The following is an 18,045-nucleotide window of genomic DNA, read 5'->3' as shown; positions in this document are numbered from 1 at the left end:
TCACCTGAGAATTTGAAGGCTTCATAAAACCGAGAAAACAGCAAAGGCCACTTGAAACGTGCAAAATCCACTACTTCTTCCTTGACCTTTTTTGGGTCTGCCCTCTTCTGAGTATAAATTCCCTACAGAAAATGCAAACCACAACCAACATGAAGCAAAACACAGTTATAACCAGGAAGAGAGCAAAGAAAATCAATCCATGTAACCTGAAGATCTTGGAACAAATATTAATGGAGGTCTCAGTGTGGCTAAGGGCCAAACAAACTACTACAGGAACAACTAACAGTTTGGACGAAGTCCTGGCCTTCAGTTCCCACTTTAGGGAATAATTTGACTTAGAGAGGCTGGGCAAGCATCTGGAGTGACCAGTCTCAGTGAGGCTCACCTCAGCTGACTTTGGGTTCTCCTAAAGTGTGTGTTTACTTTTCAGCTTGACATTCCTTTAGCTGGAAGTGGACACTCATCAGCCCTTGAGCCCCTTATTTAGGGCATCCTTAAACACCTGACATCTCTGTACAAAGCTGACAGGCTGACAGAGGATGTGCAAGATCCAAGTGAATCCCTGTGTCTCCACTGACAGTTAAGGTGAGGTGAGACTCCTAATGCATATGGAGATGTTTACATTGTAGGTATTGTAATCTGAAGCTGGCTCCTGATGTTAAATGAATGCCCATCCTCATGCCAGGAACATCACCCCTCTTGAGTGGTCATGAGTACTGGGTAATGAGTTATGCAGTGTTGCCATGTGAGAGTGTCACAAGTGTTCTAATTGAAGCCAGGGAGGTTTTATACAATGCTTGGCACAACAAGGTCCTGACAATGCCTGGAGACACAGACCACCTCTGTAATACAACCAGTAACACCACAATCTCATGTAACAGGAATGTCACCCCAGAAATGGCATTTTGCATCTCACAGTAAATCTTTGCAGGTTGTCTTCTGTCAGATCTTGCATAAAACCCGGTGTAAAGCTGAATATGGTTAATACAAACCCTGCCCTTTCTCACTGATTTAGCTTCAGGCCAGGCTAAGAGCTGAGCTATGATGTCTGACACGTTTAAAACGCACATGAAGCTAGTGAAGCACAACATGGTCCTCGACTGGTGATCTATTGTCCCCACCTTTTTATGTGCAGCTATAATGAGCTGAGCCCATTTTTCCACTGTTTTTGAAGCTGTGATCTCTCTGTCCGGAATGTAGGATGGAATTAGATTTAGCAGTCTTTCCAGTACCATCTCTGACCCATAGTCCACATAGTATTGCTGGGAAGCCAGTTCTGCCAGATCTTCCTCCTGTAGGAGCCAAACAAACCAAGTTAATGCTGTTACCAGGTCATCACAACATCCATCCTCCACCACTCCAGGAGCCTGTTGTGGAGGCTGGGTGTACTACAAAATTGTGTGGGGATGCTTCTCTTTGGCAGAACTTCACCTTTTGCAGCTTTTTTGCTCAACTTAAGTTCAGGACATTGACTACTAAAAGCTATGATTAAGCCTTAACATGTTCAGTGACCAGCACCACACAACACTGTACTGTGTGGCAACATTTGCCCCAGCCTTTCTTTGCAGATCAGCCTGTTTCTGATGTCTGCAGTCAGCAATGGGTGATTTTGCTATGGCAGACAAAGCTTAGTGATTGAAAACTGCGTATGTCCATCATTTCCCACATTTGGGAAGCCCACCAACTGCACGTGTAAAACATCCTTTAATGCAGCTGCATTTCAAGCACTTGGTGTGAAGCAACAGAGCTACCGAAATGGTAATAGCACAAGGGAGACCAGGAGCAGCAGAAGGTGAGGGAGAAAGGACAGGATTTCTGACAGGATAAAAGAGCTGCAGTTAATTCAATATAGATGTGAAAAGATGATTTAGTTTCCAAGGTGACTGGATTCTACCAGATCACAGGAGAACGGCCAGGTGTTGGGGAAGAGAGATGTCTTCAATTTGACACCAAGATGATTTTAAACAGAAACAAAAACCCCACACAAGCCCCACAAAAAGTTGGCTGTTTGCTAAAAAATCCTACCCAAAAACCATGATGGACATTTTCAGAGATTTTGATGTTTCCTGAAATGCTAGTTTCCATGACACTGGAATAATTCTGTGAGCTCCCAGAGACTCTAATGCTGTGTTTATGCTGCCAGTGTCTGTTCAGTATATGGCAACACTACTGGGTTTGTACTGCATGGCAGAGGTCTGGGTATCCTGCAAATCATCTCTCATGCCTAAGGCTTGGCAGGATTCACCAAGCAGGGTTCTGCTGTGTACTGCTGGTCTGGTGATCTGGTTACAGACTATTTGTGGTGCTCCAAACTGAGGCAGGTGGACAAAGTGCCTGTTCACTCTCCCATCCAAAATTCAACAGGAGACAGTGCTCATGCAGCACATGGAAGCATCCAAGCCCAGTCAAGAGCATCTGATTGCTGTAGTTCCTGTTTTCTACGTGAATACCATAATGCCCAAGCTAATGGGTATCCAGGGTGGAATATTTATCATCCCCTTTGTTGTAACCTATTTCACCATCTCAAAGATACTTGTTGGACCAGACTGGGAGCTGCTGAGGTCACACACCTTGTCACACCGGTACTCCCCAAACTTCACCCCTCGCACGATCTGTTGGTAGATGAGATTGGTGGCCACGTTGTCCTCACTCGGGTTGTGCCAGGGAGTGAAGATCTCCTTCCTGAAGAAGAGCCGCCACGGCGCGTTGCGCTCCTGCGCTCCCTGCTCCTTGGCGTACTGCTCGCACTGGGACACAGCATCCATCACGTGGTCATTGCCACTCCCCAGCGAGGACACCTGGGAAGGGCAGAGGGAAATGTGGCATTCACCTGACCAAATGCAGACCTTTCTAGGTAGAGAGATCTATTTTTGAGTCACTCAGCCAGACTTCCTTCATAATCACAACAATCAATGTATCTATGTCTGCTAGACAGCCAAGACTGAATAGTTCTGCAGCATGGCTGAGTCATTCCATTTTGAGCTCCAGTTTCCCATCCAGATTGAAAGGAGAGCATCAACATGAACCAGCAAAGCCAATGGTCCCATTTTAAACTATTGTTGATTCATATTGTGCTTTGAAACACACTGTTTCAAAGTCATGGGCTTGGACCCAACCATGCTAAGCATCAGAAAAACCCAGAATAAAAAAGCCTGTCCTGTTACAGAAATTTACCTGCCTTCTCTTTGGTGTCTGCCACGAAGCCCCTAAAGGACTATATCCCCTCAGACTTGGCATCCCTGGCTGAATGACTCCTCAAAAAAGATGAAGAAGGCAGAGTATAAACCATTTTTTTCTCCACCTAGAGGCAGAGGTGGCCACATCTGCAGGTGAGAATATACTTCATCCTCTTACACAGCACCTCTTGGAATATTTTAGTTTCATTGACTTGTAGCTGTTGTCTCACCTGATGAAGTTTTACCCCTCTCATTTATGCTCACCTTTTATTTTTACAGAATTTCTGAAAAACATGTGGTTTTATGTTAAAGAAATCAGGTTAGATGCCAATGCAGGAATGGCAGTTTGGATATTAGCTCATTGTGGGAGCTTAATTTCAACTGTTAGCTTTCCGATCAAATTTAATTGGCTCCCTTGCATAAAAATCCAGGTAGGTTGTTCTACTGGAAATTCTTCTCTAATAAGCTTAACTGAGAGCAAGAGAATAGCATCACATAAGTATGTAGGAGGAAAGGAATTTCTGGAGGCTTCTGGTCCAGCACACTGGTCAGAACAGTGCCTCTCTGAATGGCTTTCTCTGTATTTTCCTGTAAAATTCTGAATATCTCCAATGAGAGAGATTTTCCTACAACCCAGCTGCAGAGTTTGATTACTCTTTTTGTGAAAATCATGGTGACACTTGCATTGTAGAAATAATCCTGCCTTCTGGAAGTTATGTGACAGCAAGGAGAACCTCCCCCTTCTTTCCCAGAGATATTCAGGAACAGAACTTAAGATATACCTTGTCAAAAAGCGCAATGTAGAGTGAAAAGCCAAATCGGTCCTTCAGACTGATTTTGTCAGCCAAAGAATTACAGAGCTCTTTGGCAGTTGTTGCAGAGTCTGTCAACAGCGTCTTTGTTGTCCCATCCATAAATGTGACAGGCAGCATGATTGGTTTCTTGGACTTGGTTGCCTAAAGGATTGAAGTCAAACTTTATGATGTTATGTGTATTTCAATACTATTTACCTGCATACTCTTCCACCCTACTCTGGTAACCACTTACTAATTCCTGATCCTACTGACTGGTTGCTTTTCAATGTTACCATACCATATTTATCAATGGGATAATGTATGGTCAGCCACTGGAAGCACTCAGAAGTCACAGATATTTTATTTAACACATTCAGTCATCGAGGTGCCTACTCCAGTAAATACAAGCATGCCAGGGAATGCTCATGGACACTGGAGCACAGCTGTATGTGCTTGCAAGCTGGTATAGAAAAAAAGCAACTTCTGCACAAACTGCCTGTTCCAGCTATGATTACCCCCAAAGAAGTCCCAGGGACCACTCACAGGAGGCAGTTTGCCAGCACCCACCTTCATCTGGAAGACAAGTTTCCTAGAACACACAGGGGCTTGCTCTATGCCAGCTTGCCTCAATGCCCAACAGCACTCTCAAGCACATTGAATTTACAAATATTGATGCAGCCAAAAGGATTGATCTTCAACACACTCTGGAGCAAAGCCAAGATGTACAGGGAATGCAATACGTTGGAATTATCTGAAAATTCTTGACAGAAATAGGCATTTTGTTGCCCCACATTCTGTCCTGACAAAGATGTGGTTCTTGTGACAGTGAAAGGCTTTAACCCTGAGCCCCAGTTGCCTGGGGAGGACATGGAGGGGCTCGTACCTGCAGCTCCAGCCAGCTGGGTGGCTGTGTCCTTGTCCCATTGGCAAATGTCCGCCTCAGCCTCTCTTCACAATAGGGAGCATAACCTGGGGGGCCTCCGTTGATGAAGTTCCTCAAATACTGTTGGCAGCAGGGAACACATTGTTTAGACCTTTGGCTTAAGAGGCCAAGCATTTGCAAAGGTTAACAAGTAATGTTTTATTGGAGAAAAGCCCTCTGTGACTAATGATGGTGATAACACTCAGGCTCGGATGTTCCTACATCACAGCACTGGAAGCTGAGAGAGAGTAGGACAGTCTGCACGCCTGCCTTGTTCTTCTACTGTGCATTTCTGGCCTCAGAGGAGATAAGATACCAGACTAGATAACAGACTTTGACTGAAGCCAGAGCAGCAGCTTTTCTGTTCTTGCTATTGCTGCCACTGATTTCTATCTTTGAATTTTAAAGATGTATTATAAAATGTTATTGAGTTTTGGCCAAAAAGATGGGAGTGAATGAAAAAGATGTGTAAGTAATGATCCAGGGGAATTGTAAGTGAATGCCACTCAGAACACTTAGCTGCCAGCACAAAAGATCTTTCATGGTGACATTAAACAGATATTCCCTTAGTCAGACTTTAAATTGCAATTTGGCCTAAACCAGAACTTGAAGTGCTTCAGTGTATGTTAAAAATACAACCATATTATTGTAGAGAAAATTAAATCCTGTGATTTTCACAATATGAAAGATAATACACTGAAAAATATTGCACAAACATGTTGGCCAAAATGCTAAGTAAGACTAATAATTCTGTAAATCTAATTTTTCTGAGAGACTTTATAGATAGATAAAGAGTTCTCTGAATGATAACACACAGCTGTTCCTTCAGAAACACAGACTGCTTTATAACACTGTCAGCCATAAATAACATGGCTAGAGAGACAGCTATCTCTGTCAATCATAACTCACTGCAGCACTACCAAGTACCTATGTAATACAGCCAGGTTATAGAGATGAGAGCTGTTGAAATGATCCTAAGTGTTCGATGCAAGGTAAAAGTGTAGTTTTAATTATACTATTGCAAACAATGAACAATGTAATTACATGTTTTTTCACGTTCCTACTTCCTTGTGACTGAAGCTTCCACCTAAGCCCTCTGTTGGTTGAAAGAAAGGTGCAAAGAACAGGAGTGCTAATGTGTCTTGGCCCGTGCTTAACACATGATGCAATAAAGGTGTCTAATGGGATCCAAAGCATAACTTGCATATTTGGGAGCTGGAATACATATTGAAGACCTGCCTCATTATCAGTGAAATCTTTTTCAAAATGTTCAGTTCTAATTGATACTTTTGAATGACAGAATCATAGAAGGAAATAGGTGACATCCACAGGGACTTGGACATGCTTAAGAGTTGGGCCTGTGTGAACCACATGAAATTCAACAAGGACAAGAGCAATTTCCTGTACCTGGGCTGGGGCAATCCCAAGCACAAACACAGGCTGGGCAGAGAATGGATTGAGCCTAATCCTGGGGAGAAGGACTTCAGGGTGTTCATGGACAAGAAGCTCAACATGACCCATCAATATGCACTCACAGCCCAGAAGCCATCACCAGCAGCGTGGGCAGCAGGGAGAGGGAGAGGATTCTGCCCCTTTGCTCTGTCCTAACCAGATCCCACCTGGAGTGTTGTGTCCAGCTCTAGGGCCCCCAACACAAAAAAGATACAGACCTGCTGCAGCAAGTCCAGAGGAGGCCACTAAGATGCTCAGAGGGCTGGAGCACCTCTGCTACGGAGACAGGCTGAGAGAGCTGGGAGCGTTCAGCCTGGAGAAGGTTCCAGGGAGATTTTAGAGCACCCTCCAGAACCTAGAGGGGCTATAAGAGAGCTGGAGAGGGACTTTTGATAAGGACATGGAATGACAGGACAAGGGGAAGTTGCCTTAACCTGAAAGAAGGCAGGTTTAGATTGAGCATAAGGAAGAAATGCTTTCCTGTGGAGGTGGTAATGCACTGGAACAGGTTGCCCAGAAAAATTGTGTCTGCCCCATCCCTGGAAACATTCAAGGCCAGGCTGAATGGGACTCTGAGCAATCCGGTCTAGGGAAAGGAGCGCCCTCCTGGCAGCAGGGTTGAACTAGATGACTTACAGAGATCCCTTCCAACCCAAACCATTCTCTGCCTCTGTGATTCTATGATCCTGTATTTCTATCATTCTGTGTCTGAGTCTCCAGAACTACTTATAAATTATTTCTGATAAGTGCTTCATTATCCTAAAGTAATCTTCCGCTACTAAAGATTTAAACCAGCACAACTTCCTGTGCCATACTTCTCAGATCTCATTTTCCCACATAATTTAATTGCCTGCGACTTTGCCAGTGACTTATCTTCTTTATTAGATTTCACACCGACAAGGCCTGGGGATGAAGGAGGCATTTCTATTCTTGGCTTCAGCCTTTTCAGTGCTGAAGACCTGGTACCTAATCTGATATCTATGGAAATTAATGGAACATCTTTATTTCCAGTCAGGCACTGGGACAAATTGTCCAGGGAAGGGGTGGAATCACCATCCCTGGAAGTGTTCAAAAAACATGCAGATGTGGTACCTGTGGACATGCTTTAGTGGTACCTGTGGGTAAGCTTTAGCAGTGGGATTGGCAGTGGTTGGACTTGATCTTAGACATTTTTTCCAACCTAATCAATTCTATAACTCTATAACTCATTTGGAAAGCAGAGTGTTCAAATCTAGGCAACAGAACTTTGCCAAGAAAAGAGGAAAAGAAAATCCTTAAAAACAATCTGATTTTCAAAAGTGTCAGCCACTTGGCATCTCCCACTAACTTCAGTCCTGCTGATCCACAGTGCTGCTGGAGATGGATTACATGTTATCTCATGTTTGGAATTGGATGTTTCCAGTACGACACGTGGTGGGGAATGTAGTGTCATTCCAAGAGCAAATGTACTTCCACGTAAACTAAATCCTTCCCTTTCTATGTGCATTTCTTTTTAGCATAAATTTATATTCATAATTGGTTGTGTTCTATGCCTTGCCAGTTTTGGTAGAATAGATGCCTGAGGTCACACTGTCAAAGCCAGTAGATGCTGAATGCACAGACCTTTGCATATGAGAAACAGGGGAGAAATGTGGGCTGTTCTGGTTGTGCAAATTGCACTTGCAGCCTCCCACAAACAAATTTCCTACCAGAAGTCACTTAATCACATCTTCACACATCTACACTGCAGGAGGCATCATCTAATTTGGTTGTCTACATTACCTTTAGAGTCACAGGAAAGGGAGAGTCACTTTTCAGGAGTGACTCATCTAATTCACATTAGACATTGAACTTGGGATAATGCACACTTTTCTTGGGAACTTTGTGGCAAAGACTGGGATTCCCTCTACTGTGAAACCCAAGAGAAAAGCTGGTCCCATGAGTGGAAAAGAAAATGTATTGGCAGATAATTCATCAGACAAATGTCATCTAAAATTTACCTTCACAAATTTCTCAGAAGGAGCAAAGCATCCCACGCAGAGGGACATCAAGATCCAACCCCTAGCATGGCTGCTTTTGGATGGGTTCTGGGTCAGCTGCTTGCAGATTTGACAGTAGATTTCATCCCTACAACAGGAATAAAAAAAAATAATTAAAAGTTAAACAGAAAAAAATTAGAGGAACTATTTAACATTAATTAATTTCTATTAATAAACATAAACACATAAATTGGCTAAACCAGAGATGTGAAAGTGGCCTTCATTTGACATTTTAGAATTTTTGAATGCTTCATTTAGCAGCTGAAATGAGTTTGAGTTTTTCATTAGCAGACCATTAAAAATATTCACACAAACAAAAGAGATACAATGGTCAAATGGAGTAGTGAGGAACAAGAGTGAGCATTAATAAAACCAATCCAGTTTCATTAGGACTTTCAGAATGTTTGAATCCCTTTGCATGGTCTTTCCACTGGGCCTGATATGGACAGTAAGAAACATGATTCAGCCCAGCCTGCATTATACAACACAACCATAAAAATTACAAAATGAGAGCTTTGTAAAGCAGCAGACAGTATCAAACTTGTTTGGATAACTCAAGAAAAGCTCAAGGAAGAAGGAATGAAAAGAATGGCATGTTCATGCCTTTGTCTTGATTTCTAACCTTAAGGCTGGCCTGAGGATGCCATTACCAATAATGAAATGGAGCTTCTCCAGGTTGGAAGTGGGTCGGTCTTCAAGCATGCTATTACCCTGCAGCGTGGACTCACCATCGTGAAGTCTCTTTGTCACCTGCCAACCAGACATATGGGTCTCTTTCAGGACAGCCAGTTACTGTGTCCCCCCCCACCCCCATCCCAAGCATGTGGTGCTCCCCCAGGAGGACTCTTCCACCAGCCAGGAGGGCTCTCAGTAGTTCTCCAATTTAGGATTTTAACAGCAATGGGAGGGTTTGACTGTGTTGTCTTTAATCATGTATGGGTGAAATTAAAAATGGTCCTGTCTAGTCACACTTCCACCTGCTTGGTCTTTTCCCAGGGTTTCTACAATGGCACCCTTGCCTCCCAGCTCTGAGCTGGTCCTGCTGCTGGGAGAGAGCCACCAAGGGTCTTGGGAATAAACCCATCTTATTGCCAAGGAGGACCTGTCCCTTTAACTTAGTCATACTAAAATAATCATCAGTGTTTTAACTGGCAAAATGGACCTATTCCCCATGCTAATGATGCAGCTGAAAATGCATAAGCATGGTGCTGTTTGTGAAAACAAGGATGGCATTCATCTGCCTACCAGCTCGCTGTCTCAGCTAGTCAACCCCACCTCCATTTAGAGAGATGAATATTTTTAGAGTGTGTTCAGAGTCAATTAGGGTGAGCTGGACTGGGTCCTGTTTCTCCCCACTGACCTTTAAGGGAATATCTCACAGAGCAATCTTCATGCTCTCAAGCAGCTATAGCCAGGTGAGATGGTGCCTGCTCTGGAAATGGGCACTCTATTAATTGTTTCCATCACCCCCACCTGAAAGATTTATCATTCCTCACTCTTTTGAGATGGGATTTTTCAAAAGCTCTCAGCTCAGCGTAACTGCTCCCATGGGGAGTTTTGTCCCTGGCAGTGGAATGGAACAGAGGATGGGCGAGTGCTGTTGGAGACCCCACCTCTGCTATCTATGCCATGGTAGAGGGCAGGAAACTAAAAGCAGGGATAACATTCAGACCATCACAGAGTGGTGGGAGGTATCGGCAGCTGGATGGAGGGCTGTGAAAGAGGGGAGGGAAGGTGCTGGATGGATGGAGAACAGGAGCCGAGGGGAGGCCGGTGCGAGGTGCAGAATGACTCAAGGAGACACGGGAAGCCAACCTTTCCCCTTAAACACTCCTTAAATCTTTCAGGCAGAGAGACAGGTAGCGCCAAACCCAGAGGAGGGCTGGTTCTATGTTGTCTAGGGAAAAGCAGAAGAGAGTCAGAGAGGGCTGCAGACAATCCAATGGCACTTGTGCTGCCAGGCGGCCAAGCGTCTCCCCTCACCTCCTCCGTCAGTTTGGATTTCTTCTTGAGTGTTAAGGAGACCAGTTTGTGCCGCACACTGTTCTTCTTGTGCCCATCAATGTGAGTACTCTGCAAAGCAAGAGGGGTGGATGCAAAGTGGTGAGACGCAAGTGCTGAACAAGTGCTCTCCCTGCCTCACCTGGGCTCCTGCAAAAGACCATTAATCCCGAGCAGAGAGTGAGATGTTTCAGAGGCTGGTGAGAACCAGAAGTCTGGACACATATTCCTGTGCCCCTTGATAACCCAGGGCTGGCTCTGAATTTTGTAGATATTCTCTAATCAGTAAGTGTCCTTCAGATCAAAATTATATATTGGGAACATAAAAAAAAAGTTATGTTGAATACATGGCTGATTCCTGCTTAACCCAGGTCCACCCAGTTCTGCTGTATGACCGTGGAAATGAGATGAGCAAGACCACTCTCTGAGACAAGCCATTTGCACAGCAGGTTTTTAGCTGGAAGCCATCTAGTCAGGGATTCATGGACAGGTAGTTACCCACTGTGGTTTCATAACTTTTAATCAGCCCTGTGTTCTATCAGTTTTCCCAGAAGAATACCTTTGATGTGGGACAGCTCCAGGCACTGACTATGTATCATCAAATTACTTGCTGGCTTTCTACTTTTATAGCAAACTTTTGGACCCAGTTAATCTCTCCTCATTTAAGCAGCTTTGAACAGACCATGATTTCACACGCAATCAACACTTTGAGTCCTGTGGCTGTGATGGTTTATATCCATTATAAACATGAGTTGGTGCTGTAAACCTGGATTTGCATATTATTTCACTCCGGCATCTTTCGTACTGTGAAGAGATGTTGCAACCACAGAGAAAAAGGACAGCTTAAATTTTCCTTCTCTACTGTACTACCTGATATCTCGATTGGATAAAATATGCCTTTTTGTAGTAAACAAGCAAGCAATTGTGGGTAGAAGGAATGAAAGGTGATTCTTGGTGTATATTTTTACAGAATTATGATCCTGACGCTATTCTTGTCCAGAAGGGGAAGTCTTGTCTTCACTGGAAGAAGTATCATAATTTCTAAGAATGAGGAGATTTGTTAATTTACCTCTGCAAATGCTGCAGAGATTTGTCAAGAAAACTTCTTGAAAATTACACAATGACATCCAGAAGATGCTAATAGCAGAGAATATCTTGTCCTATTGAATAAAGCAATTGCCAAAGATGGAAATGTATCAGCACTGTGAACATTGATTTATCCAGAACAATGTTTTGTCTGGGAAGGATATTAAGATGAAGTCCTCCAGTGATATCCAGAAGGCACTCAGGATGCAATAGGGATTTACTGTTTTAAAAATTTTTATTTCCACAGTTTAATCTCCTGGTAACTAATTACTTCCTGCTCCAAGATTAAGGACACATTTTTAAATTAGTCTCTTCTGACTCAGGGCAGATCAAAAGGAAATCCCCAAATAAGAAACATAGCACATTGCATTCCCCCCCTGTATTTTTAGCCCTGTGGGGTGAAGGAGAGAGCTCAAAGTCCCTTGAGAGATATCAGGGCACTTCCGTCACTGGGGAACATTCAGTTCCTCCTGTGAGGGAGGGACAGGATCAACATCTGACACACAGGCAATTCTCCCTTCGTAGCGTAAGCGCAAATAAAATCATCAAACTGATTGCCTGCCACAAACCCCACAAGTCGCTTCTTTCCAACACATTTCAATATCCAACACCTAATAATAACAACATCTCTTTTACAGCTGCAGCAGTTACCTCTCCTTCTCCCTGCAGAGCCTTCAGTTCTTTCTTATAGGTCTTCTTCCCAAGAGTCTCATAGATTTTTGTCATTACTGGTATCTTCTCACCACCATCACTCATGGCTGTGTGATATTTCGGCTCGGGGAGGTCTCCCATGAAACGCAGGATAGTGATCCATACAGCAAGTGCTGCCTATTTGAAAGGGAAGTTACACCCCATTAGCTCCCACCAGGGCAGTGGAGGGGGTGGGCAAGCCGTCCCACTGTGGTGTCTCTGTACATCTGCAGGAGATAAAACACTTCCCTGCGTCACACGTGAAGTTTTGCCTGCGGCACACATCCCCTCTGAGCATGCTGGGTAGGCCACTGGCTGGGACCACATTCAGGCTCTGTGTTTGTGCCACCACGAATGTGTTTGTGAACCCTACCAGGGGTTTGCTTCTTGATAGGAGATGCCAGCCTTATCAAGGGGCAGAGACTTGCAGCTCCTAACCCACTGCAGAGGGAAAGGAGAACCACAGCGAAGGCAAGTTCATGAATAATATAACGTGCATTATAGCCATGCAGATTCAACCCATTTCTGCTCTTGTACTGCTGGCTATGGGACAAGCGGTTCTTCTCTTACAGCTCTGCACTGGTGTGTATGACAAGGTAAGAAGCAACTTTTCCAGCTCCCTAGAAGCTTTACAAGTGCTACTCAAACAACGGTTTCCATTGCCCATGCCCTGAGCCCAGAGCACCTCATTGTCTTAACACAGATACCAAGGTCCAGAGATGGACCCTCCTCTCTAATGCTCCATCCCTCTAATATTCACTGTCTTACCAGCACTCAAAGCATGCCCGTGGGACAGTGGCCACGGACACATGTGCAGCAGATGAGTGTATCCCAAATGGAAACTGCTGGTACCTTTTGGCTGGAGGGTTACCCAGGCTTGCTCCAACCCACCCAGCCCTGCTCAAGGATTTTCATCCCCTGCCTCACCAACTGGTCTCCTTCATCTTCATGGTACAAGAGAGGCTGCTTGAGAGGCCGGCGGATGTACGTGTGTGTCGTTGTGCCCTGGAAATACGTGGCAGCAAACTTGGCAAATTTATACTCTGAGAGGTCTTCCTCCTCCTCCTCAGGGAGAGGCAATGCTGCATCCAGGTCCTCTTCCTCCAACTCCTTCTGGACTTGCTCAAGATCCTGTTGTGGAAGGACATGTCAGACACTCAGCATGGCTTTGGCTATCAAAATACCATTTTTCTTTGGGCCTGAATTTTCTGTCAGTTTGATTTCCATCCCAAAAGGAAAAGTCAGATGGAGAGAAAACATGGAATATAGCTCTGGAGCCCATGCAAAGCCCAAGCTCTGAAGGACATGCCTGTGCCCAGGAATGTCCCTAGAGCAGAAGAAGAAGTAACAAGCATGGCCCCACTCACAGCATGGGGAAAGGGTGTCTAAGAGCTAAATGCCTTGAGCTGTGATGAACCAAAAAGGAAAGATCTCAAAGGTCACAGGTCCTTGATGACCTTATAGTGATACTGCTCTCCTCCATTTGGTAGTCCCAGGGAAAGCGGCCAGTCTGCCTGCCCATCTCCAGCCACAGCATAGTAACACTCTGGGGCCACACAGGAGAGCCTGGCCTTGAAGGAAGCCTTCAGAGACACACTTTTTTACTGCTGTACTCTTCCTTGACCTATTAATATTTTGCTTTTCTCATGTCTTTCATGAGATAGCCAGGCTCCTGTACATCTCCAGTACCTCGAAGCCACTGGGTGCCTGGCCTTCCTGGCCAGGCAGGGAGGAGGTTGTCCCCAGGAATCCGAACATTTTGTCCACCATTTCTGAGTCATTCACTGGCTCGTTGCGAGCTCTCTCCATTTTTTCTAAGAGCTCTTTCTTCCGACGTGCTTCCTCTTTCTCCTTTACTTCTCTCTCTGCATCTTCCCGTGCCAGCTGGGCCAGGCGTACCTGCAAAAGGACAAGTGCAATGACTGAACTGCTCCTTCCAAAGAGCTGGCAGTAAATTCCACAGGGCCTGGCTGTAGGAAGGCAGGCTGCCTGGTGCTTAGGGCACTATACCCGTATCATAACTTGAAGCAAATCAGCGACATGTCCATGTCGCAGTTTCCCAACTGCAGAAGGACAAAGCAATGCATTTTCCCCATTCCTTAGTGCCTGTTTAGGGGTGTTGGTCCATGTCCAGAAACTCTCACTGACCTCATTTTTTTCTTTTATACAACAGCCCTGCATGTCCACACACACACAGAGTGTCCCAGTTCCCCTTTCATACAATAGCAAAAGCAAGTGAATAATAACTATAATCTCTAGCATTCCTGTGCAGCAAATCAGAAATTCTGGAGCAGCTTCAAACTAATAAAGCACAGAGTACTTTAGAGAATTAAATACAAACCACTCAAGCAGGGCAGAAATCCCTTAGATATTTTTGTCATTGCCCCTCAAAGAAGCAATTTCCTGGAGAACAGACAGAACCCCAGAAAGAGATCAGTCCCCACGTACTTGGTGTTTCTTTTCTGCTTCCTCTTTGGCTTTCTTGGCACTCATCTCCTTTCGAAGTCGCTCCTCTTCTGCCAGCCGAAGTTTCTCTGCTTCCAGGCGTCGATAATACTGTGGGAATAAATAGAAGAGCCTTCTGAATAGGAACCAAATTATTTTTGGATTTTTTTTCCTTTAAAAATGAATCCCAAGAGCACATGATACAGAAGCATGTTTTTCTCCCCTCTCCTCATCTCTGTTTCTCCTCCATGGTACTCACCTCCCCTCGGAGGCGCTTATAGAGCCTTCGGGCAATCATGCCCCGGGCGTAGGCCTGCACGGTGAGGACAGCCCAGAGGCGGTGGCGGAAAGCCCTACGGACCAGGTAGCCCCGGCATCGTGCCTGGAACTCGATGATCCGCCGGCGAGCCATATGGTACTGCTTGTGAAGCTTGCGGGATCGGCACAGGGCCTGCAGCCTCAGGAAGCCAATCCTCATCTGCAAGAGGGAGCAGGATGAAACCACCCCACCAGCCAGGGGCTCACCCACCATAAGCAGATTTCCATTGCTAATCTCCTGCTTGCACGGCTGTAAATAACAGCCACTGAAATCAGTCCCCAGGACAGCAAACCTTCTGGAGGGAGGTTTTCCAAAAGGGTGGGGAAACGAAGCCCTCTGGCTGCTGCATTGTTTCAAAGCTCAGGAAGGACAAACACAGTTTCTTCCCCACTGAGCCTTTGAGAGGCTTCAGGATGTCGGGTTGGTCATCCCAAGTAACCACAAGCCATGAGGGTTGTTCCTGTGGAGGTCCAGCAACTGCAAAGCTCCTGCCTGACAGTCAAGATGCTGTTTGATAGCAGGAGGCAGCATCCTAGCCAGCCTGGAAAGTGGCTATTTCTATCAAGTTGCAGGCTTGGAGGATTATATTGAGATACTTTAGATCCCAATATACTTCCCAAAAGACCCTGCTGTTGGGTTCAGAACCAGCTGGAACAGGGAGAGAAGAGGACTATGGATGGGTTGGTGAGAAACTCAAATATGGCCCCACGTGGAGATGGAGTCTATTTTTCAGAGGCTCTTGAGTTTCCAGCCATCTGGAAACTAGGGGAAGACTTACAAAACCCCAAATCATCAGTTGGTGCAATGGACATTTAAGTCACAGGCAAAAGAACAACTAGGAGGTGGTCTCTTCAATGAGAAGACAGAGCAAAAGAGCAAACTTCCTTTCATTGCTCCAACTGATAAAAGCCAACCTCACCACTTCTTACATTCAATGGGACATTTTTAACCAGAAGTCCTCATGTATGTCCCAGGTGAAAGAGGCAGGAAGGCAGAGGTGTGAGGAAGCACCCGTGTACTTACAGCACCATAGTTCTTCCTGCAGTTATGTCCACGCCAGTATCTCTGAATCATCAGGACTGAATTTCTCACTTTCAGGAAATTGGACCTGCAAAGTCAAATTTCAAAGTCAATTTCAATCATTTGCCTCTGGTTCGGCCACAAGTTATCATCATCTCCTGGGCCTCACTTCTTAGAGATTTGAACCTGAGTGTCCAGATGGAATAAACACTGCATTTTTGGCCTGAAAATGTCTCCTTCCCCAGCTCTCTTTGCTTTCAAAAAACATCTGTAGGGACTCTCTCTGAGAGGTCTGGGCAGGCAGATTATGCCCAGTTATGGAAATGAGAAGAGCAGGAGATGCTGAAAATGGTCCCCACTTTCCCCCAGCCCTGCATCCCCTTCTCACACCTAAAATCTCTTCCCTATGTGTCCTTCCCATTTTGTTCTAGCACCTGAAAATGGATTGAATCTCACCCAAATATCAAGAGCAAACCTCACCAACACCACCCTGCTATCCCGATCTGCTCTTCCAATCCTTCCTAGCCTGACCTGATTCTACCTGCAGACAACATAGAGACAATTGTGTTAGGAGGCCTTGGGGGTCTTACTAGGATTAGTGTGTGAAAGATTGATGAGTTATTCAGCAGGTGCCCTTTCTGCAAAGCACCACCCGAGTCATACCATGGCTTGGATGGTAAGAGAGAACAAAACCCCAACAACTGTCCCTCCTCCATAGGTGAAGCCTGTCCTCGGCTGTGGCTCCCCCTCTTCATCCACAACAATCCTGTGAGCTCCCTGTCCTCCTCCCATGTCTGGAAACTGGGTTGCAAAGGGAAGACTTCTGAACCCCTTGGGCCTTGGGGAGAGCAACTTTAGTCACAGGAGATGACCCAGGGTTCCCTCTGCAGGAGATCTTGTGGTGATCTCCACAGACTGGAGTCTTAGGGTTGCCTTCAGCAGGCTCAGAGTCCCACTGCTGCACTGTCATAGCAAACACCACATCCCCTGAAGACGGCACTGAACAGGGACAGAAGGTCCTATTCTGTCCAGGTTTGAGGCAGGTAACACAGTTATCCTCTTGTTTCTTCTACTGTTTTCCTTTAGTACTCGCTGTACCTGAGTGTCAGCACATCAGGGTCCCCTCTGGTCATCTGGGCACAAAAGGAGTGACACAGCCTCCAGGAGCCACTTGCTGGATGAAGCATCCCACACAGGTCACCTCCCATTTGCCAGTGGGGTTCATACCTACCTGTCTTTATACCCACGGACCACCTTCTGGATGAGGATGACTTTGTCTGTGATGGCCTTGTCTCTCTCAATCTCCAGCAACATGTCGTGGTGGTCCTGTGGGAGGAAGCAACACAGCACCAATGTCTCAAGCTCTCCCTCTGCCTGATATGTGGCCAGAGAGGGTGGTACAAGACCCGTCTCCAGGACAGCTGTTCAAAATAAACTCTTGGGTCATTTTACGTCCCAAGCGTTACCCCACCTGCTCACTGGGGAAATGCTAACATAAACCCTAGTGATCTATAGTCTTCATTCCCAAATGAAACAGGTCATCCAGAAGCTGCAAATGCAATACTTCACAGTCTGAATTACATTGCCCTTCCCTGCAGAGCTCCCTCCTACTGCTCTCAGCCATGGGACCAGTTCCTAGGAGCACTGGAGAGGTTGGTAAGCAAACTCCAGGCTGCCTGGATCCCATTACTTCTTCTAGCCAAGACTGCAATGTCTCCTTACCCTAAGGAAAAAACCAGCTCCTCGAAACATTGAATTTCCTTTGCCCTGAGGCTCTCAGATGCACCAATCCAAGCTTTACTCTGATTCCTCCCATGCTGTGTGTGATTCAGCTTTCTTTCCCAGTCACGGCAAGCTGAGCCATGCCACACTGGGTGCAGCAGAGGCAGTTCCACACATTTCCTGCTTTGCTCGACCTCCCGCGGCCCCTTGGGGCCTCCCAATTTCTCTGTTTCCTGTCCTGACAGCTGTGAGATCTTGATAACAGGCTCTGGAAAGAGCAACTAGTGAGAACAAGCTCTGGGGAAGAGATGGGGTTGTTTGTGCTGGCAGTGGGATTTGGGGGTGAATTTAGGTGTAAGCAGTCGGGGTTTATAGTTGAGATTTTTGCTCAAGAGAAGCC

At 45.6% G+C, this 18,045-nt stretch overlaps 1 protein-coding gene across 4 annotated transcripts in view; it reads right to left on the bottom strand.

Annotated features, from left to right (window-relative positions):
• The window catches only part of MYO7A (myosin VIIA), a 98,163-nt gene that overhangs the window by 11,047 nt on the left and 69,071 nt on the right, over positions 1-18,045 (bottom strand). For all 4 annotated transcript variants that reach the window (XM_017735947.1, XM_017735949.1, XM_017735948.1 and 1 more), the window contains 15 exons: positions 17,155-17,249; positions 15,927-16,011; positions 14,844-15,062; positions 14,588-14,695; positions 13,829-14,038; positions 13,067-13,270; positions 12,101-12,277; positions 10,346-10,435; positions 8,985-9,112; positions 8,324-8,450; positions 4,854-4,973; positions 3,959-4,132; positions 2,571-2,798; positions 1,122-1,292; positions 5-122 (listed from right to left, as the gene is read on the bottom strand). In XM_017735947.1, coding sequence (XP_017591436.1) covers positions 5-122; positions 1,122-1,292; positions 2,571-2,798; positions 3,959-4,132; positions 4,854-4,973; positions 8,324-8,450; positions 8,985-9,112; positions 10,346-10,435; positions 12,101-12,277; positions 13,067-13,270; positions 13,829-14,038; positions 14,588-14,695; positions 14,844-15,062; positions 15,927-16,011; positions 17,155-17,249 — 2,254 coding nt within the window. The remainder of the gene's footprint in view (positions 1-4; positions 123-1,121; positions 1,293-2,570; positions 2,799-3,958; positions 4,133-4,853; positions 4,974-8,323; positions 8,451-8,984; positions 9,113-10,345; positions 10,436-12,100; positions 12,278-13,066; positions 13,271-13,828; positions 14,039-14,587; positions 14,696-14,843; positions 15,063-15,926; positions 16,012-17,154; positions 17,250-18,045) is intronic.

Source organism: Corvus brachyrhynchos, unplaced genomic scaffold, assembly GCF_000691975.1.
Source record: "Corvus brachyrhynchos isolate BGI_N302 unplaced genomic scaffold, ASM69197v1 scaffold44, whole genome shotgun sequence".
Classification (NCBI taxonomy): Eukaryota; Metazoa; Chordata; class Aves; order Passeriformes; family Corvidae; genus Corvus; species Corvus brachyrhynchos.
Note: the sequence above shows the minus strand (reverse complement) of the source record. Positions and strands in the feature narration are given on the sequence as shown.